Genomic DNA, 22,188 nt, shown 5'->3' on the forward strand with positions numbered 1-22,188 from the left:
TCTCTGCGAGTATTCAATTGTAGCCGCATCCAGAGTCAAAACAGAGTCGCGCATTTGAACATGTCATCAACATCGGCGCCACAAATACCCTTCGCTGAAGGCACCGAGGAGTATGGCTACTACGAGAGACTACAACATGTCGTCAGATCCCGCCTCCCCGGTATGAAACCCCGGGTTCTTGTCATTACAGACATCGAACAAGACTACGATGACCTCCTCGCTATTATCTTTCTGAGCGAGATGCACCGCATGGGCGCCATCGAAATTGCCGGCTGCATAGCAAACCATCACCCAGCGGACAGACGCGCTAAGTTCCTTCGAACAACTCTAGACTGCCTCAACCTGCAGCATGTACCGGTTGCTATTGGCACTAAGGGTGCTAGCGACATCGTGGCCCATGCTCCAGATCTCTACTATGGCCTCAAGAACAGACGGTTTCACGACTACGCCGAGAGAAAACATACACCTCCTCTCTCAGGCGAAGAGCTCATCGACTTCCTTGTCGACCAATCCGGCAAGGTACAGACACCGGGGGGGACACCTACACAAAAGCTCACTGTTTTGCTCATCTCTTCATTACAAGACATAAGCGAAGCATTCGAGCGGTGGAAGTCAGTACCCGGCCAACCCTTCCCCACAGACAAATTCGACAAGTTCATCTCTCAAGGCGGGTATAAACTAGAGGGCAACAACCTCTGGCCAGAGATGGGCATGACAAACAACAAATTCCACCGTCAAGCGGCCAAGAACTACACTCGAACCCTTCAAGGTTGCAAGCTCAAGTCTGACGCTTGGTCTCGCGAAGCCGCGAAGGCCGCCCGTCTCGATGGCTCGTTCTTCCAGGAGCTCTTCCAACTGGGGCCTATCGGTGCTCATCTCGAGTGGGTGTGGCTAAGGCAGGAGTTCAAATTCTACTACGATCCCCTTAACGATCCATATATGCCCCAGCTCGATGTTGGATGGTATCTGAACACACGCCTCAACCTCTCTCGAAAATCGGACCTGTTCCAGCAATTAGCAAAGTCGATGCCGCCCTTCCAAGAGGTAGTCCCTCTTATCAAGGTCATTGCCTACGACTGCTGTGCCGCGGTCGGTGCAGTCGGCGAGGACTTCATGAAAGCCTTCCACGTGCTTGACCCATCCGTGAAGCAACAGGCCCCCCTCGACGAAACACTTTCCGAACACGAAAGGCTTTTCAATGACAACAAAACCATCCACCGCCTCTTCGGCCGGACACAAGACGACATGGGCGGGATCAACGCTGACCAACTAGCCAGCGTCATGGAAGTCTTTATATTAGGAGGCTTACTCGCCACAAAGGACCACGCCGAAAAGTTATTACAAACCAAGAGCCCATCCACAGCTATACCCGACCACGAACCCATGCAATACAAAAATACCCTCGAAAACTGGGAACACGACAGGCAACAGCCCCTCATCACTGAAGTCAAGAGGTGCCGGAAGGAGTTACAGGGTCTCAAAGATAAGCAAGCAGACGCACAGGACAGTCTGGAGCTGGCGAGGACAGCAAAATCACATGATAGGGTGAGACAGGCGGAAAATACCTTGAATGAGGTGGTTGGGAAGCAGACAAAGGCCGAGATTGCTTTGAACGCGGCAATTGGTAGGATCGAGGAGGACAAGACACGGGGGGCGGAGAGGAAGTTGAGAGGAGAGTATGATTCTAGCACACCGGAGCTATCTGGGGCTCCGTATGAGCTGCTCTATCAGAGGGATGTTCTCGGGAGAGCGTAGTTCTGTCAGAACAGACAGCCGCCTACTTGGTGGTGGTGTTTATTCTTGTATAGTACATGTACCATGGCAGTTTTTTTGTGGCATGTTGGCCGGCTACTTGAACACGGAGTTGGCCGGGTGGAAAGGCAAGTCGAAAGTGAAGGTTGGGATAGGCGGGATGGCGGAATCATCCACTTCCATGGGCTTGGCTGGGCGGAGAGGCAGATAGGATGTGTGACTCGGGACAGAAGCAGTGGATTCAGAAAAGCCTTCCTCTTCTCCCATCTTTACGTCAATGTCAATGACTTCATTGTCTGGAACCTGTCAGTGTCATATCTATACGTGCATGCTATCGAAAACTTACCCTTGCCTTCATTTCCTTGACCTTGCATTCTGCTCATAAACTCGGCCAGATTGGGGTGGCCCCAGTCCAGGCCGTCGACTTGATGGAATTGGTCCACGGTCTTTGTAACAAGGCCATGCTCTTTGCGGTCGTGACTTCTCTTATTGCTCTTGTAACGTTTGGTATGACCAAGACATGGCACGCTGTACATCACTCCGGCTCTTGGGTGGTCTTTGAAAGCAATCGGTGCCATGGTGCGAGTTTGGTGGGACAATGTGTTGTTTTCCCTCGCCGCCAACCTCTTTGGAAGTCGTCGTTCACGAGTCCTGGACACCGCCGATCCATTTGGGCGGGGAATGGCCATGTTTCCGACGTCGGTGGCGTTGTGAGAAGGATACAATCGCTGTGGTGCTCGCCAACAACCAGCCTTGGTGGGGATTGAAGATGGTCGGCGAAATAGGGCAAACATATGTAACCAAAAGAAGGCAGATCAAAAGTGTGGGTTGAGAGCTTTCAGGTTCTCTTGTTCTTATTTGATCCAGATTCTCTCCCAAGCTGCCCACCAGTGCAATGAGATCTAGGTCATCAATAGCCCCATTAATCCAGCAATCATCCTCGACAAACCCTCATCGTTAATATCTCTTTTGTCCTCCACCACTTCAATCCCACTCCCCTTTAGGCCCTCCTGCAACACATCAAACAATACCTCGTCAACCTGCTTATCTTCAAACTGCTCACCACATTTCGAAAGCAAGCTTGTCCCACCCCTCGGAATCACCACTCTGACCACCTCCGGCCTCATAGCATTTTTCAACCTCTCCACCATAAACCTCCCAATGTCCCTCGCTTCCTCCTTGTTCGTCCTCATGACAGTAACAGCAGCATTATGCTCCACCAAATTTCTGTCTTTGAACCGCTCCGGCACCGTTTCCCTCGCCCCAAAGTTAACCATATCCGTTGCCCCCAACGAAACCAAATATGGAATCCCTCTCTCAACCGCCGCCGTCATCCTCTCCTCCCCAGCACTCATCACACCCCCCACCACAAAATCTGCCACCTCCGTCGTGGTCAAATCCAACACGGCATCCAACTCCTCTTCCCTCACCATCTTCTCCATCGTCTTCCCCCCATGACCAGTAGCATGAAAAACATACACCTCCACATCGTCCCCATACCACTCCTTGAAACATTCACGAACTGTGTCAACAGCAGGAGTAGTAACCCCAAACATCGTGACCCCCAACCTTTTCTTCCTCTCTTGTCCCCTTCCCCTCTCCCCGTGCTTTCTATGTTCAAACACCACTGCAGAACCAACAATCCCGCCCGCCGCATTCCCAATCACCTCCCCCAACAACCCATTGATCCCAGCAATATCAACCACCGAGTTCACCATCCCAATATCACTCTCCCCTACATACCCCCCCGTATCCCCACTAGCAACAGTACTAACGATGACCTTTGGCAAACCCCACGGCAAACCCTTCATAATCCCCGCTGCAAGCGCCGTCCCCGATGACCCCCCCAAAGAGATGACCCCATGCAGCCCCTTTGACGACCTCAAAAGCCCTTCCACAACTTTGGTTGCCTGGCGGGAGATTACCTCGACGAATTCACCCCGGTCGAGGTTGGAAATATCAATGCAATCCACCAGCAGGTCCTCTAGAGATATGGAAATAGCTTCGTGCTCGACCGGGTTTCGACCCACGTCTAGGAGGATGACCTCAAGGTCGGGAATAGGTAAGGGGAAGGAGATGATTGATTCCCTCAAAAAGAGGAGCGGTTCGAGCTTGGTGTCGCACGTTCCGATGATGAGGATGGTGGGCATGGTGGGTAATGGTACCGATAATCAATCAAATCTGATTGAATGACTCGAATTTGAAAATTCCCGCGAGAATACTGCATCTTAGGAATTTAGTCCTGAGCAAAAGAAATGAATGACATCGATTAGAAGAGTGACAATATATGACAATTGGTCCAACATGTGCACTTATGTTGTACTCCCCTCCCGCGGGCTAACACATCGGACGTCTGTCATCCGATCCGAGACATGGTGACGTACCATATCCATCCGTGTTCAACACGATCACGATTCACTTAGTCCGACCATCGGTGATATAAACTTACATCCCAACCAACCACTCTGCATGTCCAACTGGGTAATCGCCCTTCACAGTCAGCAGTCAAAAACCTACCAAAAATGCCACCCCCCACCGACCGCCACGAAATCCTCCACCGCCTCCGCTCCCAAATCAACGCCGGCATCCCCATCCTCGGCTCCGGAGCCGGCATAGGTCTCTCCGCGAAATTCGTCGAGTCTGCCGGCGGCGACCTAATAATAATTTACAACAGCGGCCGCTTCCGCATGGCCGGCCGCGGCTCCCTAGCCGGTCTCATGCCCTACGGCAACGCCAACGACATTATGCTCGAGATGGTCAGTATCATTCCAATTTTCCCTCACCCCATATACTCACCCTTCCAACAAAGGCAAAAGAAATACTTCCCATAGTCCATCACACCCCCGTCCTAGCTGGCATCTGCGCCTCAGACCCCTACCTTCCCTCCTACCTCCCATCCTACCTCCGTCACCTCAAATCCCTCGGCCTCTGCGGCATCCAAAACTTTCCCACCGTCGGCCTCATCGACGGTCAGTTCCGTGTTCACCTCGAACAAACCGGCATGGGGTACGATCTAGAAGTTAATCTCATCAAGGAGGCCCGGGCGTTGGAAATGCTGACCACACCCTACGTCTTCAACCCAGACGAAGCCAGACTCATGGCCAAGGCTGGGGCAGATATTGTCGTGGCGCATATGGGGTTGACGACGGGGGGTTCGATTGGTGCGCAGGAGGCCGAGGGGGGGAATAGTAAGGCGTTGGGTGACTGTGTGGAACGGGTGCAGGCGATTAGAGATGCAGTGTATGCGGTCAATCCCGAGATTATCGTGCTTTGTCATGGGGGTGCGATTGCCAGCCCAGAGGATGCGGGGTATGTGCTGGAACGAACGAAGGGGGTGCATGGGTTTTACGGGGCGAGTTCGATTGAGAGGTTACCGGTTGAGAAGGCGATTACTGAGGTGACGAGGGCGTTTAAGGGGCTAAAGATGGGGGGGCGGAGGTGAGGGCTGGATCTGGAAAGGGGGAGGGTGGTGATGATGCATGTTGAGATGTGAACAGAACTGGTGTGGCATGGATTTGATGATGAGATTGGTCAAAGAGTAAACGAACAAGACGTTGCTGAAACGATATGTGAGCGAGTCCGAGTCTGGGTCGATCTCGGCCGGCAGGTGGTGGGAGATCAGATGGGAAAGGTGCGGTGGGCACTTGCGCGGCAGGGACGACGGTATCCAATTGAAGGAAAACATCATCCACACGCTCCAGGTTCTTTTTCTCTTCGCTTATTCCCTAGATGCAAGTCATGCTTCAAGATGTGATATGATGACAGGGGGATTATCTGCTCCGATGCCTCTTGATATGACCTCGACTTCTGATCCCAACCAACCCCTCGGATTCGTCAGCCCACCTCCCAAGCTGACGTCGCATTCTGAAGCTGAAAATCCCCTCGATGCCCTCCCGCCCAGCCCTCCCAGGCTGCAGCTTCCCGCCCCTAGTCATCTTCCCGTCCGTCAAACGTCAGCTGTAGGGCGACCAATCATTTATCTCCCCTCGGTCTACTGCATCCTTCGCTGTTGAAAAGTCTGAAGCAAAAAGTCTTCCTCAGCCAACATCATGATGCCGTCTCGTCCTGACTCAGCAAGTGCCCAACAATCTCGTTGTTTGTCTCCCTGTTGTGCCTTTCTACCAGCCAACAAACAGTCTGACCTCAGCCTTCTATCACTCCCAAACTCACCCCATCATCTGCCTCACCATTCAACAACTCCCAACCCCTCCCCCTCTCCTCTCCTTGGGGGCCATAACAGAAACAGACAAATTCTCTCCTGTGTCGCATTTCTCCAATCATCTCCCCTTACTAACTGCATCCCCATCAAAGCCAGGCTGCGGCACTCAAGTATCATCAATGAAACTGTACCAAAACGCCAAACGACCGACCCCAATCAAGAAGAAGGTCTATGGTACCTTTTTTTCCATAAAAATGAGGACGTGGTCTCCTTATCGCCTCACCCGCGCATTGGTCTGTTCATCACGGATGAGCCTTACCCTTCTTTCCCCTTTCCGGATATTTTACGAGACAGTCCACTCAACCTCCCCTGACCACGCCACCAAACCGCATCACCGTCCACCACTCTCCGTCACTCGTGCCCAGCGCCCCCGCCTCACTGGTGAGGTGCGCGATGTTGTGGGATCGGCTCCCCAGAGAGAGAGAGAGAGAGAGAGAGAGGTCTCATTCGGTGAAGCCGGCAGAGGTGTTGTGTAAAGAGCTGCGGGACGCATCAATGCTTTTGATCAACAAACAAACAATACCCAACGAGCCGCGATCGCAACCCCAGTTCGTCGTTGGAGTGTAGGCACGACGGTCCTAACAAAACAGTGTATCTACTATGGATAAGGATGACGACATGTGTGTGTTGTTGGTGAAATGTACAAGAAATTGAAACAAAAAGATCAAGATACACAAGAAACGAAAAGATGCCAGATCTGCCAAACCGCCATAATCATACATCAACTTCTCCCCCCTAACAACCTTCTCAACATAAGGACTTGTTCTCTTGCTCGAGTTTGCCGCTGCTCCACCTGATTGAAGATTACGCTGACTACACCTTCCTGTAGCGTTTGTGGCGTTCTTCTGTTGTGTTTCTGCCCGTCGAAATCCGGTTCTTGATGTGCCTGGCTAGGCGGTGGAGGATGACCAAAGCCCAGCGCATGATCAAACTCGGCGTCATGTGTCGAAGCCACCGCCACCGATGCCGCCACGATAAGCCCTTCGGAACCTTCGGGAGCGTCTTGTTGGTCAACTGCCAGTGATCGCAGAGCACGATCTAGCTGCTCCATGAGATGGCTGATCAAGTTGGTCATGGCAAGCATCTGACTGTGCGATGAGCCAAAGAAGGCCCCCGTTGATGGCGTGTTGGGTGGTGTGGCTGCCTGACCCGAGTTGATTTGCGAGAGAAATGAACTGCAAAGATCTTCAAAAATGCCCAAGAGCATTTGGTGGGAGGCCAGAGCCATGAGAGAAATGGCAGTATCGGTAGCCTTGCTGATGGGTGCTGAGCTTCCTATGGCGCCATGGGGTATTCTATACACATCCGAACTGGCTCTCCTCCTTTCCAGGGGTATGTGGGGTGATATCATTTGTCGTGCGGCGTAACGGTCCATGAAGCTGATCAGTGAGCAGCCTGCATCGAAGATTTCATTGATCGCTGGTGAAGCTATTGTCAACAGCGCTCGGGTGAGGGTACTCAACATTCTTCCAGCGCGATTGATGCGGAGGTTAGCTTGAGTGGCTTCTTCAAGAAGATTTTCGGCTGAGCCGGAAAACATCCATGTATTGTCGGTTGTCGCTGAGGTTGCGCTGAGTGTGCTTTCGGAAAAAGAAGGCCCAAATTCACTACTGGAATCTTCGGCCGTATGTGGCAGAGGATGGAAGTGGTCCTGTCTATTGGGGAAATGACCTTGATGTCCTGGCAACCCGAAGTTTGACAGAAGTGTTGTTGGAGTGTTCAAATCGGGTCTCCTGTAGACAATGTCAAAGTTTGGCGATGCAGTTGTCGACAGAAGTAAGGGCGCTGTTCGGGATTGTGATTGTCTTTCAATACCTGGCCTGGTCTCCGGTAGCGGGAAGTTGAATGCAGGGGGTCTCGGTGATAGGGACTGGGAATGAGTTGGGGAGAGTTCGGCTGGTGAAGATGGACACCTGGATGACCGCCTCGCTCTTTTCCTAACCGGATGTCGGTGTACCCTTGGACGGCCGGACCGGAGCTGGGCTACAAGCAATGTCAGTACATGTAGCGGATCTTAGAGCAGTCTAGTATTCCGGAAACATACGACTGAAAATGCAAACCGCCCCTGCCTTGGAGCACCTTGCACAAGGTATTGGCGCTATCACCGACCTCCCACGACTAGCTTCACTCTCTTCGCCTATGACCCCGAGACCAAGTGTATTGTTGTCATGCCCATCCGTGACACAGCGGACCTTGAGTTCGTGACAACGATCGCACGACTGCCTCCTGGGCATGGGTGGTAGTGTGAGCTCGGCGATAGGCGGCTGCCCTTGCGATGGAAGGGTTGATGACATGCTGGAGCCGTGCACCCCAGACTCGACGAAGGAACCCGCCTCCTTGCTTGTCGTCTGTGCTTGCATCGGTGGTTCTTATATCAACTCCAGATCTGAGCTGTGGAGGTGGTGGCGTGAGGCAAGACTGTTGAACGCCAGCCTACGCATCCCCGTCCTTTGGGTCTCGGCTAACGCAGGGGGGGACGGGAGCTCGACCGAACGGTTGGAAAGGAGGTTCAGGGATGGGGAAGGACACTGGGCCTTATGGAATCGGTTTTGCCTCGCAATCTTGGTTGAATCTGTGGAACGGGGGTACAAGCAGGACTTGTTAGGGGCAGCGTCCGCTCCTCGGCGGCGCTGCAGCAAAAGAGAACCGTCGAATGGGATGATGATCCTTCAGCATGAACCAAACAACGCCCCCGTGCCGCAGAGATGTTCGCCTATCAACAGGCACAGTCATCCGCAAGGCAAGTTCCACATGGAATGTATCCGTCTGGCACGGCCTACTTTGGAAAATGCTGCCGGACAAGACTTTGCCACCAGCATGGCAGGCAAGCGGATCATGTCGTCGTCTTTGCCTAGATCTATCGAAATAGCGATGACCTGCAAACAAACAAGAGGGAAGCCCCAGACGCCACGCCACGTGATCTGTTCTTGTGCGGGAGCTCGTCAGGCGTTCTTTTGTCGATGTCGAGTCCCATGCGCCGCTCGCGTACTTGGTCCTCTACACTTTGATGGTTCGGGATCTGGACGAAACCAGTCAGCAGTGACGATATATACGATGGGATGAGCCAAGATGGGTAAGTTCCCGCTTATGGCAACCAAGTGGCCAATCGTGTTGGCGGAAACCAACCAAGACCGTTGAGCACCATTAATCCCATCCACGGGCGTTGCTGGTCATGGCGATATCGTTAACCAGGCAAGCATCTCATCCTGTCTTCCTGTCATGGGAGACTGCCGTCCATCGGGATGTTCCTTCGGGATGGGTAAGGAAGGTGGGCGGGAAGGAGGCAGATAAGGAAGTTTGACGGGTGCTCCCGGGGCTCATTCGTAATAGTAAGTCCCCACGTGGTGTCGGCTTAGCTTGCCTGAGACAGCAAACGAGGTCGAACAGATGGTCCTCTAAGAATGCAGGGACAGGTCGACAGGATCGTTCAATGCAACTGATGCACGTGTGTGGTGTTGAATGAGGGCGTTGTTCTTCATTCAAGTTCAAAAAGAGGTTGGATCCACAATCCTCAAGCGAGCCCTGGGCTAGATTGGCGGACTTTTGTCGGCGCTTAGCGCTGACTTTTGACGCCGCTATCGTGTGGCTCCTTCAACCACGGGCCAAGACGAAAAAATCACAGTTCAGATCCTCCTGCCCGTCGATAAAGCAACTTGAAAATCTTGATTCAGATCGGTAACGAGGCTTCATGTAGTTTATCACACTGATTCTTTTGTCAAGTCCAGTCGGCTGGCACATAGAGTCATAAACTCGGCAACGAGCCAAGAGCGTCTCGCATATCCAAAGTTCCGAAGGATTTGAAGCAACCTTCCTCCTGCTCAAGTCCGCTTGATACCATCGTATTTGGATGGCACCTTCCATCTGAAAATAATCCTGAAAAGGCGGCAGGGGTAAAGGGAGATGACATCTGCGCGGAATATTTGGTTCCAGACCAAGGTATGTAGATGATAGACTATTAGAAATTAGACCGGAACCTATCATTGTACAATATCCATCTCCCATTACACAACGATACCAAGGCTTTTATTAGTATTATGAGAAATAATAGGAAATTTGTGGACGATTTGCCACGTATTTGAGACTTTTTGGAGGTCCCCTCATTCCGTGCTTACTTAATTCCATATCGTTCATGGGGGCTTTGAGCTTGAGGTTGTCCTCAGCGTGACTGCGTAAAATCACATGACGGAGAGTCCTGTCTTCCATTGCAACGTAGTAACATTGAATGGTGAAGTTGAATGGTGGAGTTGGTGGTGGACTTGTTAGGCATGGCGTTTTATGTCATCCATAAGATGTCGTTAGTGCTGCGCTGCTGCCTGCCGCTGCCTGTGCGGACCCAACTATTTAAGATCAAGGTTTCTTGCACACAAAATTCAGGCACCCCGCTCAAACCTAATCTCGTCCTTAACCTTGACTGAAGGCCTGGAATATATGTATTGGACCCAACTTTTTCTGTCAACTTCGCCCCTTTCGCACTATGGCCCGAACAAAGCAAACTTCCCGGAAGTCAACTGGAGGAAGGGCCCCACGGCGACGTCTACCGTCAGGTATCATATGCATATATCCAGGTCCGAATACACAGATACGAAGGCCCACCACTACGCGTAAGGCACATTTGCTCAGGCCTCGACCGCTACCAACAGTAAAGCGTCTAAGTGAACAACAAGTTACCATGGCACCAACAAGACCGATGAAGCGGCAGAAGAGGACCGGCACAACTCCAAGAAAACAATTACTGCCTTGGAATGGTTGTAGGAGAATGAGGCTGGAACCGCGCTACTCGCTGAGGCCTCGGCGGCAACAGACAGAAAAGCCCGAGAAGGACGAGCAGAACAGACGCAAAGCTAGACGTCAAGACCGGGCAACGAGAAGACGGAACAAAACCAAGAAAGTCTCTGCGGCCGTGACTCTTGTCACGCCCAAAGCCCGCACCACCCGGCGAACCCCTCTTGGGCTATTCTCCAGGCTTCCAAACGAGCTCATCTTCCAGATCATCTCATCTGACCTCGACATACCAACACTCACCAATCTTCGCCGTGTGTGCAGGTTCTTCAAAAGCACCATCGACACAGAAGTCAAGGCCTATGCCGAATTGGCTCAGAAAGCTCCTTTTCTTCTACAGCGAATCCTCCTCCAAACCCCCACCTGGGCCTTTTCTTCCAGCTGCAAGGAAGTTCATGCGGAGCTTACCCAGGACTTGCCCATGTCATGCAGAAAGTGTAACGACAGTGAGGCGGAATCGTACAACGTGCATAGCTGGGCCTTCAATCTCATGACTTGCCAATTCATATGCAATGGATGCAGTGGCGGCAACTGCCAGAGAGGTTTTGGAAGTAGCAGCAACCTATGGGTTGAGCGTCATCTGAAAAAGCATCTCACAGAAGCCAATATTGCCTTTACCCAGGAGATGCTCGCCAAGGTGTCTCGTCTTCGGGTCGTTCACCCCTGGGAAATGGATTGCAAACCGACACATGGGACCTGGTCTGCTGGACGAGCAGTGACCTGTTATGAATCAAAGTCTGTGCAACAGGAATTCGGGCTCCTAAAAAGGTAGGCAAGATATCATGCATGACAGGTCCATGGCCAATGATTTGCTAACGCTGTTTGTAGGGGGTGTCAGTGCTCCTATGCGGGTTATCCTAGGTCAGAGGCCCTGATGTACGAAAACCGAGCAACCTTTATACCAATGTGGAGGTTTGCTGCCCTGAACGGCGATCGACCGTCCTGGGAGAAGGTCAACTTTGTGTACAGGGATCCCTATTGAGGGTCTTGAAGTCGCTGGGCTCATTCATCGCAGAGAGGCTCTATCTGGCCCGTCATCAACTCCCGCCGGATTCTCGACGCCACCCCATCCCATTTCTCAACGGCATCTTTTTCTGCGTCGAATGCGTATAACGGTCGGTTCTGTGGAGAGATGAGTACAGAGCTTGCGATGTATAGGCAGGTAGATAATAGGACATATATGACACATACCTTAATTTTCACCATTTCTGGATCAATATCCACATCATCATCCACATTCTTGAGAACATTGTGCCATCGATCTCGCAAATCCTCCCCATGGGTTTGACTTACCCTCACCCTCGGGAAGCGGAGCTTCTCGTAGGCCCTGGTAGCAACCTCGACTTCGTCCCTCCCTACCAAACCCAGACAAACCGCCAAAACACCCGCACTCTCCGTCGCCTGACTAGCCCCTTGTGCCGACGTCGGCAGATGAGCATGACAGCTGTCCCCCAGCAAGACAATCCGATGCGACTTTGGTGACACCCACGTAGACAACGGCTTCCGGTAGCAGATCTTCCAGTCTAGACACCTGTCCGTAGACATGATCGCATACCTGATATCAGGATCAATATCTGCCACCAACTTCCGGACTTCGTCCATATCCCCCGGCTGAAACCACGACTCGGGAATGTCCCCGTCGTCTTTGTGAGTAAGTATCCAGTTGAACTCCCCCCCTCCTCGGAGTGTGTTCTGAACAACGTGGGTATCGGGCCCGATCCAAAAGTTGACGCTGTCTTGGGAGAGGAACGCGTTGCGGGCTGGGTCTGCTTTCATTTCCTCGGAAGGGGAGAAGTAAGCGCGGAAACAGGCGTAGCCGCTGGAGATGGGGTCGTCGTGGTGGGAGAGGACGAGGGGGCGGGCGAGGGATTTGATGCCGTCTGCTGCGACTATGAGGTCGGCGGAGAGGGACTCGCCAGTGGAGAGGGCTAGGGTTGGTGGTGTTGCGTCAGTGTAGGAGGTTACGTCGGAGGACATGAGGATGGGGATGCTTCTTTCGCGGACCCTGAAGGGGGTAAGGTTAGTATATGTTAGGTTGGTAGAGGAAAGAGGGAGGGGGGAAAACCATTTGAGGAAGATGTCGTGGTAGTCACCGCGGTGACCGATATATCCTGCCATGTCCATCAGGGGTTGCTCAGCAAGAACTTTCCCGTCGTGCCAACGTCTGATTTTCATGGTGGGGGCCTGGTTGCCGATTTCTTGAATTTCTTTGATGTTGCAGCCCCATCGGGCGAGGAGTTTGTAGGCATTTTCTCCTAGCCCGAGGGAGTCGCCGAGGCGGGTGAAGTTGCGGACTTTGTCTAGGACTGCGACTACTTCGTGACCGTGGTGGTGGAGGGCAATGGCTGCGGCGCATCCTCCCAGGCCAGCACCGACGATAAGGACTGGGACTGGTGTTAGAAATTAGGGGTGGTGGTGTTGTAACATAGCACTGCTTACTCCTAAGGGGAGGATCATGAGGTGATACAAGTCTTTTGTAGGGTGCTCCTGTTTCCTGGGGTTCCATGGCTGGGGGTCGCTTTGAGAAATCGTAATGTCCGCATGGTCTTTCTCCATGAAAATAAATATTCAGGAAAGAGTCTAATCAATCCTACACCACCCCCGCCGCAGGGTCCGGTTTCACATTTGGAGTTTGGAAGCTGACGTGCAGTGCGGGGGAGATTTACGACGGCAGTTGTCTCCGTCACATCCTTCCCGTAGCTAGCTTTTTGCTTGGAGATTCAAGAACTGATAATAGAAATCAGATGATGGTACTAATGTTCTCCACTTCAACTGCAAATGCTTAGGGAGAACTTTGAGTGATACGCTGGATTCAGGAAATCATCGGGCCCTGGCTATTCTGCTTCGACAAGTCTTCAAGTTCTGTCGACTGGACCGGAGCGAGATCAAATTCCAGTAGTAGATATCAAACTTTTACTTATAATAAGAATACCTCTGGCTTCTCACTATGTCAACATTGTCATTTTTCTGATATGGATCGTGTCATGGAGACTTGTGTAGTAGCAAGGGGAGAAAACAGAACCAAGACCACAACACTAACATGTGGTCAGTGCCTTCCAGGCTCTGGTAGAATTATGTCAGCATCCCTGCTGCTCTGTTTGTGACCCTGTGAACCGGCACGTGGCAGGCAGCGGTCCTCGTGAAAGGGACTGGGACAGAATGCTTGGTGCCGCAGCCATGCACCAGCCAAGCAATGCTCTGTTGCGGCAGTTTGGGGTCAGGACAGGGCCGTAGACAAGATTCCTCCGTGTCTTCCCATCAATAGGAGCGCCGCTAACCTCGAACGGGAAACGGAGTCGTCCCACCCCCACCGCTCACCGAGGATTTTGCGGGTGGGATTGGGCAGGCTCGACGGGCCTAGTTGGCGGCCTGCCCGCCCAGACGGCGGACCGCACATGCACAGGCTGAGATGCCTGGGGCTGCTGTTTTCTCTGTCGGCTGAGGACGCCGGCGGGTTTCGTCAAACGTTTTCGTTGCAGGTTGGAAAGTTTTCTTCATCCAATTCCCCTCCACTCACCCAATGACCACCCGGGACCTCCGTTTGAGCACATGACATCACAACCCAAAAGTAATCCCAACAACTTGTCTTCTAATTAGTCTCCTCAGGTGAATGGGGTAGTTGTTGACCTGGAGCCACCCGTCACGGAAGGGAGAACCGGACGGACCTACCGGCGGCAGTGGCTTCAGCAGGCCGTCCACGCTTCTCCGTTCCGCCCACCAACCCCACAGCACACTCCACGGTTGACGCGTGCTTGCGACAATCGCCACGTTGTGTACGATCTGTCTCACCGTTGGTAATACCTTAATTTGACGACGTATCGCTGTGCGGGCAATGGGTAAGTCTCTCGTTAGATTACATTAAGGGAGTGCAATCATGCTAATCCCTTCGCGTTTCATTTCGTCCAGACGGTCACCACTATGCGTCCAATCTCCCGCTCGGGATGGGTGTCCAGACAAGTGATGTCGGGCTAGGCTTTGGTCATCTTTCGGTCCATGGTGGACCTATCGGTATGGACGCTGTGGGTGACCCAATGGACCTCGACATGGACTTCGATGAAATGTCGTGGGCCATTGACTTCAACTCACCCATCAATCATATCGACCCCCAGCAGCTCCACTCGTTCGAAGTGAACCCGAATTATCATCCACCGAACGGGCTTCCCTATGACTACCTCTTTGCCGAAGACGAAGGTTACTTTCCTCCCTTTAACCCGCCCTTGCCCAACATCAACCACAGGCCTCCTGAAGATGGGTCACACGACCTTGCCAGGGAGCGTCTTCGCAAGCAACTGTCCCTGCTGTCAAAGGGATGGTGCGGAGACGAGATTCGATTCAAGAATGTCGACCCGGCCAAGGCTGTCATCTTGCATACACTGGCTATTGAGCTGGGGTTGGAGTACAACCACAACGTCCGTAGTCAAGAAGTACTGATTTCACGCTTCGAACCCACCCAACTTCCATCCGGGCCGCGGCCTTCGTCTGGGCGTTTATCCACTTCACCCCCCCGCGCTTCTGTGGAGCTAAACGCCGTCAGCTGCCTTCCTGGCGAATCTTCATTTTCACTATCTCACTTTCAGTCGCCTCAGCCCCCACACTTTGATGTAAGGGCAGCTGTTGCACCTATCCAAGAAGCACCATTACAGCAACCACAGCCCGACTCCATAGTTGCCAAACCTCACCAAGCGCTATCACGTCATCCGAGCCGCAGCGAGCGTATCACTGACTCGATCAGCAAGCATGTCTCGACCCTCAAGGCTTCCGTTGCCAAGGGTGGGAGACGTGGACCGCTCACAGAGAACGGCCGACGGGGTATGAGAGAGTTGGAGACAGTGGGTGGCGCTTGTTGGAGATGCAAAGTCCTGCGTCGCAAGTGTGACCCTGGCACCCCATGTCGGTGTTGCCTGCAATTGGAAAGCGTTGCCATGCCCAACCTGGGGGAAGACGCACCATTGTGGCCTTTGATAGGATGTCGCCGTGGACCTCTTGGCGATTCCCTTCCTACGCAGCTTCTTTGTCCCCTTCAGAGCCTGGAATGTCATCTAGCTTCAAGCAACAGCAGCCGCCGTTGCCGTTCAGTAGATCTTGCTGAAAGATGCCTACTATCAGCCGAAAGTCAGCGGTTGGCAGATATGAAAGCCGTCTTTGAAGGGGCATCGGACAAGCTGTCAATCTGTGATTTTGGGCTGAAAGCCTCCTTTTATGCATTCATTGATGCAGGTCGTTACCGTGACAGGGACTCTCTACACCAACAGAATACGCCCTGTGATGGGAACCCTGTGACCTATGCCGAGCTAATTGCCATCATTGCCTGGGAGCTGTCCGAGAACAACGCTCTGCTGGGGTCGTTGCTCGAAATCAAGTCTTGGGAGAACTTCATGGGGATGCTGGAGACAGCCTGCATCTACGAGTCCGAGGTTGGCCAGGTAGGTTGATTGACGTCTAAATGAGACATATCAGAGCTAACAGGGTTGTACAGACGTCGGTAGTCTTCCTCTCCATGGTGTGTTTGAGACACTGTCTGGAAGGACTTCGACTCCACTCAGCACAGCTCTTGGTCCCCACGGCTCATGACGACTGCAGCAGTGGTGACTGCCAGGTCGACTGCATTCGCAATCTCTACCGTCAGGTTACGGCGTACGTCGATGAGCTTTCTGCTGTCATGTTTAACAAGGAGAACATGAGAGACCGAAGGTGGTGGCTGTCAACCTTCTACAGCCTATGCATTCAAAGCTATGTCCGTCATGCATTAATTGCTATTGAGAAGCAGTTACGATTCAAGCCAACGGATGACGTGCCGGCCGAAGATCTATCGACTACACAGTATCTGCATTTAGCAGCGTTATTGTTCACGGCTGCCTCGGCGAAGTATGACCCACTCATTGGTGGACGCCTTCAATATGCGTTGACAGATAACTCGGTCATTCCTGAGACTTCAGTCCCCGAACTTGCCCATTCATCTGCCCGTGTGGCTTTCGAGGTGGATCAGTGGGCCAGTAATGGAATCCGGACTTCATATCAATTTCTGAGAAAGCTGTTGCAGATCGGCAGTCTTGACTTTGTCGAACAACAAGTCAAATGCCAAGGCCAGCATCTGGAGGTATCTGGCCACAAGAAGACTCCGTCTGTTGGATCGGCGTCTCTGCATTCCATGCCGTCCCCCATCTCACCAAATGACAGCGCTTTCACAACATCGACACGATCCTCTCGCATCTACTTACAAAGGAACTCCATCGATAGCAGATTTTCAGCACAGCCTTCTACCATCTTCTCGTCCAATCTTAGCTCCGACAGTCTGGCTCAGACGTTATCGACGGCACACACAAGCTTATATGAGCCTTCCATCCTGACCAATCCGCGATATTCAGCTGTAATTGGTGAGGTTGATCTGGATATGGTTGTCAGTGAAGGGGAGGGACTCGAGCCAGAAGAGATTTTGAAGTTCGTGTGCGAATGTTGCCCACGAGGGCCACGCCACTTCCGAACATACGAGGAGTTATCGTGAGTATCTCAGCTTTGCATGTGACAAGCCAACTTCTAACCGCGCACCAGTGCACATGAAGCCGAAAAGCCCCATCTATGCACCAACGCGCAGTGCAAGAAACGCTTCAAGTCACCCACCGAAGCCGAAAGACACATCAATGCCATCCATCTAAAGTCTGAATCATGGTCCTGCAAAGCTCTCACGCATCCGCTGCTAGCCTTTCATATGGAAATATTCCCTAATGGGGCGGTGTGGGATGTGTGCGGGTTCTGTGGCGGTGGCTTTGCTCGAAAGACCTCGGCGATAAAAGACGAAACGTTACCATCTACAGGGGAAACTTCAATGAAGGCAGATGCAGAAAGTATTGAGAGAGACGAAGCAGAACTCATCTCCCACATGGAAAGAGTTCACAAGTTTGGGGAGTGCGATCGGGAGAAGCATTTCTACAGGGCTGATAATTTCAGACAGCATTTGAGGAATACACATATTGCGAAGCCAGGGAAGTGGTTGAAGGTTTTGGAGGGGGTGTGCAAGATTGGAAAGGATGGGCCACAAGGGGCGGTATAGGCGATGGTTTGGAGTTTTTTAGGTGATACCTGGAGTGTGGTCATCCTCTCGGTTTGATTATACCATTTTGCGAGTCATTTCTTTTCATGATGATGAGACTTAAAGTCAGGGTTTGGGGTATAGGTGGGATCTCTTAGAGACATAGCGGCGTTTTTATGCTTGAATGTAGGGATGGATGGGATGGGATGGCTCAGGCTGCCCTGGGAATTTAATCTTTGCTCTGGTCTTCACACCTTTTCATCACTCTATAGTAAGTGGAAGAAAGAGGAACCGGTCTTATTACACTTGGCTTCAGAACTCCGTTGGCTGAGTACTTATGATCAGTAGCAACTGGCCCATCTGAAACACAACTCGAGCGGTTTCTGCCCTTCATTGACACACACAGGGAAACAATACTTTTTCACGGACCATAGAAAAGTCGTCAAGCTTCACTTTCCACGTTAATTCTACATCTCCCCCGCCAAAGGCATCATCCAACTCAGACTCTAGGTATGGAATGCTACCTCGGGGATCTCCGCTGGCGAGATACCTATGAGATCGTTCACTTGGACGAGTATGTCTGAGACTTCCGGATTCACTGGCAGTGGCTGGGAGGTTGTGTTACCAATGCATTTCGTGCGTTGTGGTTGGCGGCGGTCAAAGACAGGGCCGGACTTGACAGGAGGACACCGAGACACAGTCTCTTATCAGAGCATCGTTGACATCCCACAGCAACTCGCAGCATTTTTGTTTAGTAATATCATAGGCGATGTCATGAGCAGAGACCAAAGCTTGTATATGTAGCAGTGAGCTTTGTCTACAATTGCTTCGTTTTCGACTACAAACTTGGCCAAGGATGGAAGGTATACCACCAAGCACAAAGCTGTCGAATATCCCTGTGGCAGATCCGAACAGTGGCATACCTACAAATCTTGTCAACCCGCCCATCTCCTTCTCACTGCTGCACAGGTGGTTGGCATCATATTATGCGTCACCTCTTTGACGTTTCTTCTTGCTCGGATCATGGTGGTGCATCGGTCAAAACGCCAGTTCGGTCTCGGTGATGGCAAGCACCTTGTCTACCAACCAACCGACCTTCATCCCCAGTACAGTGATTGACCCCGACAATGCGAAGTATCCGTCACCATCGCCCGGATATTCACCGCAGTATACACGGGCGTCTGCTCCTCTCGTATGCTCCCCTCGCTACCCTTTCCCATCCTTCAAACGCCCCAGGAGCTAATCGATCGACCCCCTCAACCAAGTAAGCGAAGGCGTAATGCGACACGCCTGGGACACACCCCTAACCAACTTCGGACCAGTCTACCTCAAAGTTAGTTTTGGGAATTTCTCGATTGAGGAGGGGAGCGTGGTGGCGCCGGGTGGGAGGGATCGGTTGTGTGGGGGTTGATGCTGAGTCTGGTTCTCATCTTCAAGGGTGCAATAAGATTGATCATGGGGGTGGGGGAGATTTGTATGGAGGGGAAGGGATACAACAGAGCGTAGTTGTTGAGGTGAGCTGTATTAGGGTCGGTGGTGGTAATGGGAAGATTGGGGGTAGGGTTGAGCGGGAATATTGATAGATACGGTGTCTCCCTCTCGATGACAAAGGACCTTGGAAACGATGTTATGGAAGCATGCCAACTTTAGACAATGGAATACAGACGGTAAATACGGTAGCGAGAGGCTTGAGGGGTTGAAGGCTGTCAGTGGGAAGCATGATCCTGAGTGTATGTTTCAGAGAGGCGTGTCGAGCGGGTTCAAGCTCGTTTGATGATTTGGATGCAGAGGAAATCAGAGCGATTGGATAGTCAAATTAACACAGCCCCTATGTTTCCAGTTTACAAGATAGTTTAACAACCAGCCGAAGGTCACGCATAGCCAACAATTCCTCAATGGGACATATTTAGAAGTGAATATATACAGCCAAAGTAATTCCCAACCAAACCCCCTTTATGCAACCCCGTCTTTATGCAAGTATTGTCACTCAATGCCTCCCCTTCTCTATTCTTTGGTATCTCTCTCACATCATCGCCATCTCACCGCAGACTTAGACGCATTGGTGGTAATAAGCGTTCTGGGTGTTGCAGGTAGAGCCAGCAGCGCAAGTGGTGCAGCCAGTCCACCCGTTACCACCGCACTGTCCCCACTTGGCAACGGCGCAGCCAGCGGGCTGGGTGGCGACGGGAGCACGGGTAGAGGTGACGAGAGTGGTGGTGGGCTGGGGCTGGGGCTCAACGGGGGAGCTGCCACCGCCGTTGGAGCCGCAAGAGAAGACGGATGGGCCGGGGACGGTGTAGGAGTTGAAGTTGCTGTAGATGTTGGCGGTGTAGCCGGGGTCGGTGGCCTTGAAGGCACCGGGGATAGCAACACCGGATGGGTTCACGCTGCCGCCACCAGTGACCTTGATCTGGGCGCAGGAGATGTAAAACTGGGGAGTACCGGCGGGGTATGGGTTGTGGATACCGAGGGACTGGATGCGGAGAAGGTACTCTCCGTCGGTGATGCAGCTGGGAAGCTGAGCAGTGTAGGAACCAGCGAGAGTCCACTGGCCGCCGGGGAAGGTCGGGCCCCAGTCCTTGATCTTGAACCAGGTGCCGCTGCCGTCGTAGCTGGAAGCTGAGCCTGGGGCCTTGCTGAGGTAAACGGAGACAGGACCCTGGTGGTAGACTATGGGGTGTTAGACTAAGCATGAATGGTTTGGCTGATTAGGATGACATACCAGGAGTGTCCAAGTGGAAGGTGAAAGAGTCACCAGCACGGACGGTCACGGTCTGAGTGTTGGCACCGCTGGCACCACCCTCGTTACACCTGAGGTCGTTGGAGCTGAGGTCGGTCACAGGGCTATTATAGTTGGTATTTTGACGGATGTACTGGAACACGCCGTGCTTGGTGCTGCCGGTCGAGAGCTGCTGGAAGATGTAGTGGGCCGAAACCTCGCTGACAGCCAGCGAAAGGGCGGCAACGCTCAAGAGTCCCTTCATGGTGATGGTTGAGGATGGTGTTTGGACGAAACTGGTTTGGTGGTTTCTTTGGCCAACTTGACACAGCTTGAAGAGAAAAGAGAGCCCGAGAACCACGCCTGGAGACAGCCTCCTCTTATGTCCGCCAGCCCACAGCCCAAACCGGGCAGGTGGCAGCGGCAGTAGAGTGATACGTCAGTCCTTGGTGGTCTTGTCCTTCGTGGAGGTTCCATTTCCGGCACCTGAAGTGGGATTCCTGTTCCATGTGTCCATCGCCAAATCCAGCGGCCCGGGAACCGAAGGTCACTTGAGCTGGCCCATTTGATATTGGCTTGTCCATCAACCCAGGCAAGGCGCGGATAGTGGCGTCCGGCTTCTCAAAGAGGTGTTATCCCCAAATTAGTTGGGCCAATAGGGTGTATTGGTTGCATTTAACCATTGCAATGTCACTGTAGTTATGCACCCCACAACAGCGAACCCGGAATCTGTGAACCGATTGTCAGGGGGCTCTGTCATGCGACATGGATTCGGGACGATCAGCCGCCGAGAGATTTTTGACTGTTTTGCAAAAGAGGCCCGATTGCCATGCCGCCGTCTGGACCGTCGTTTCATTCTGGATCGAGCTGTCCAAGATTGTTTGTTTTCATAGTGACGGGATGCGGTATTGCGGTCTCGAGTGCCGACGTGGACCAGGGAAACATCGACCCGAGTAGGGTTACGTCACTGGCGAGGCTAGGCGAGGAGGGCAATATATTCCAGTCTCATGGCGTGGATATGCGCGCATAGTGCTCAGCGCCAGGATTGTTCGAGAAACGTGAAGTTAATATCGTGCCGCCCATTGAAGAATGCACTTGAGACACGAGAAAGATTGGAGGGTCCAACGTCAAAGCCAGGAAGAAGGATGCGAGGGAGTCAGAAAGACAAGAGCAAGAGTGTTGGGAGACAAGGGTACAAACGGTCGTGTGGTGGAGCTCTTGGCATCGCGTTGGTTACACTCGTAGTCCGAAGCGCATCAATCACAGTGAAGGAGCGTAAGCTTTTTGATGCCAATAGGCGAATGGTCCCCAGTGTATTTTGGAACGGTTGGGATTTGCGTTGAAGTGTGGGATCTCCTTGTGACTTGCACGAGGGAGGTTGGCTTTGATTGGTGAAAAAGCCCTCGGCATGCCAAAATGGGAAACTCAAATTGAGAAGTGGGACGGATGAGTCCACTTATTCTTGCGCCTCAGACCACACGTCAACGCTATTTCGAGCCAGCCCGGTTGTGAAAGTTAATCATGAGATGTAGTGAAAGACATAGCATATTCGGAATTAAAAGCGTCTTGCCTCTGTTGTCTTGACCTCAGAGTGAAATGCAACCAAAATATCAAAAGTAATCACTGTTTGGAACTTGTTCGATACCATGGGCTGGGAAATAAACTTCACATACTGACAAACACACATGTTGT

General features: G+C 52.3%; 9 protein-coding genes across 9 annotated transcripts; 5 read left to right on the top strand and 4 right to left on the bottom strand.

The window, feature by feature from the left end:
- Positions 1-60: 60 nt before the first annotated feature.
- On the top strand, positions 61-1,755 carry QC764_116240 (uncharacterized protein; the record flags this gene model as incomplete). Its single annotated transcript, XM_062942869.1, has 1 exon — positions 61-1,755. One exon carries the CDS (start codon positions 61-63, stop codon positions 1,753-1,755), a length of 1,695 nt encoding a protein of 564 aa, XP_062805890.1.
- An 899-nt stretch (positions 1,756-2,654) lies between these two features.
- On the bottom strand, positions 2,655-3,902 carry QC764_116250 (uncharacterized protein; the record flags this gene model as incomplete). The annotated part of the gene is made up of 1 exon (XM_062942870.1): positions 2,655-3,902. The coding sequence occupies one exon, from the start codon at positions 3,900-3,902 to the stop codon at positions 2,655-2,657; it is 1,248 nt and encodes a 415-aa protein (XP_062805891.1).
- Positions 3,903-4,098: 196 nt separating this feature from the next.
- QC764_116260 (uncharacterized protein) lies at positions 4,099-5,445 on the top strand. The gene is made up of 2 exons (XM_062942871.1): positions 4,099-4,508; positions 4,562-5,445. Exons 1-2 carry the CDS (start codon positions 4,275-4,277, stop codon positions 5,192-5,194), a joined length of 867 nt encoding a protein of 288 aa, XP_062805892.1. The 5' UTR covers positions 4,099-4,274; the 3' UTR covers positions 5,195-5,445.
- Positions 5,446-5,660: 215 nt separating this feature from the next.
- Positions 5,661-9,483, bottom strand: QC764_116270 (uncharacterized protein). Its single transcript, XM_062942872.1, has 2 exons — positions 8,016-9,483; positions 5,661-7,954 (listed from the first exon to the last, which is right to left on the bottom strand). Exons 1-2 carry the CDS (start codon positions 8,329-8,331, stop codon positions 6,693-6,695), a joined length of 1,578 nt encoding a protein of 525 aa, XP_062805893.1. The 5' UTR covers positions 8,332-9,483; the 3' UTR covers positions 5,661-6,692.
- Positions 9,484-10,329: 846 nt separating this feature from the next.
- Positions 10,330-12,765, top strand: QC764_116275 (uncharacterized protein). Its single transcript, XM_062942873.1, has 3 exons — positions 10,330-11,518; positions 11,576-12,401; positions 12,497-12,765. Exons 1-2 carry the CDS (start codon positions 10,446-10,448, stop codon positions 11,730-11,732), a joined length of 1,230 nt encoding a protein of 409 aa, XP_062805894.1. The 5' UTR covers positions 10,330-10,445; the 3' UTR covers positions 11,733-12,401; positions 12,497-12,765.
- On the bottom strand, positions 10,448-13,554 carry QC764_116280 (uncharacterized protein). The gene is made up of 4 exons (XM_062942874.1): positions 13,190-13,554; positions 12,816-13,134; positions 11,942-12,755; positions 10,448-11,872 (listed from the first exon to the last, which is right to left on the bottom strand). The coding sequence occupies exons 1-4, from the start codon at positions 13,254-13,256 to the stop codon at positions 11,753-11,755; spliced, it is 1,320 nt and encodes a 439-aa protein (XP_062805895.1). The 5' UTR covers positions 13,257-13,554; the 3' UTR covers positions 10,448-11,752.
- Positions 13,555-14,013: 459 nt separating this feature from the next.
- Positions 14,014-14,548, top strand: QC764_0019040 (uncharacterized protein; the record flags this gene model as incomplete). Its single annotated transcript, XM_062940029.1, has 2 exons — positions 14,014-14,229; positions 14,357-14,548. The coding sequence occupies exons 1-2, from the start codon at positions 14,146-14,148 to the stop codon at positions 14,546-14,548; spliced, it is 276 nt and encodes a 91-aa protein (XP_062805896.1). The 5' UTR covers positions 14,014-14,145.
- Positions 14,549-14,582: 34 nt separating this feature from the next.
- On the top strand, positions 14,583-18,463 carry QC764_116290 (uncharacterized protein; the record flags this gene model as incomplete). Its single annotated transcript, XM_062942875.1, has 5 exons — positions 14,583-14,586; positions 14,657-16,173; positions 16,227-17,248; positions 17,300-18,048; positions 18,126-18,463. The coding sequence occupies 4 exons, from the start codon at positions 14,583-14,585 to the stop codon at positions 17,796-17,798; spliced, it is 3,042 nt and encodes a 1,013-aa protein (XP_062805897.1). The 3' UTR covers positions 17,799-18,048; positions 18,126-18,463.
- A 1,063-nt stretch (positions 18,464-19,526) lies between these two features.
- Positions 19,527-21,738, bottom strand: QC764_116300 (uncharacterized protein). The gene is made up of 2 exons (XM_062942876.1): positions 20,500-21,738; positions 19,527-20,447 (listed from the first exon to the last, which is right to left on the bottom strand). Exons 1-2 carry the CDS (start codon positions 20,759-20,761, stop codon positions 19,828-19,830), a joined length of 882 nt encoding a protein of 293 aa, XP_062805898.1. The 5' UTR covers positions 20,762-21,738; the 3' UTR covers positions 19,527-19,827.
- Between the last annotated feature and the right edge of the window lie 450 nt (positions 21,739-22,188).

This window comes from Podospora pseudoanserina, chromosome 1 (assembly GCF_035222485.1).
Source record: "Podospora pseudoanserina strain CBS 124.78 chromosome 1, whole genome shotgun sequence".
NCBI lineage: Eukaryota > Fungi > Ascomycota > Sordariomycetes > Sordariales > Podosporaceae > Podospora > Podospora pseudoanserina.

Bases quoted from the DNA above. Each gene is read 5' to 3' on its own strand.
- QC764_116280 (XM_062942874.1), bottom strand. From the start codon at position 13,256: ATGGAACCCCAGGAAACAGGAGCACCCTACAAAAGACTTGTATCACCT. The intron at 13,135-13,189 runs GTAAGCAGTGCT...CACCAGTCCCAG, and splicing joins TCATGATCCTCCCCTTAGGA to TCCTTATCGTCGGTGCTGGC. The intron at 12,756-12,815 runs GTTTTCCCCCCT...TACCCCCTTCAG, and splicing joins CACGACATCTTCCTCAAATG to GGTCCGCGAAAGAAGCATCC.
- QC764_116260 (XM_062942871.1), top strand. From the start codon at position 4,275: ATGCCACCCCCCACCGACCGCCACGAAATCCTCCACCGCCTCCGCTCC. The intron at 4,509-4,561 runs GTCAGTATCATT...CTTCCAACAAAG, and splicing joins ACGACATTATGCTCGAGATG to GCAAAAGAAATACTTCCCAT.
- QC764_116275 (XM_062942873.1), top strand. From the start codon at position 10,446: ATGGCCCGAACAAAGCAAACTTCCCGGAAGTCAACTGGAGGAAGGGCC. The intron at 11,519-11,575 runs GTAGGCAAGATA...TAACGCTGTTTG, and splicing joins GAATTCGGGCTCCTAAAAAG to TAGGGGGTGTCAGTGCTCCT.
- QC764_116300 (XM_062942876.1), bottom strand. From the start codon at position 20,761: ATGAAGGGACTCTTGAGCGTTGCCGCCCTTTCGCTGGCTGTCAGCGAG. The intron at 20,448-20,499 runs GTATGTCATCCT...AACACCCCATAG, and splicing joins CTTCCACTTGGACACTCCTG to TCTACCACCAGGGTCCTGTC.
- QC764_116270 (XM_062942872.1), bottom strand. From the start codon at position 8,331: ATGCAAGCACAGACGACAAGCAAGGAGGCGGGTTCCTTCGTCGAGTCT. The intron at 7,955-8,015 runs GTATGTTTCCGG...CATTGCTTGTAG, and splicing joins GGCGGTTTGCATTTTCAGTC to CCCAGCTCCGGTCCGGCCGT.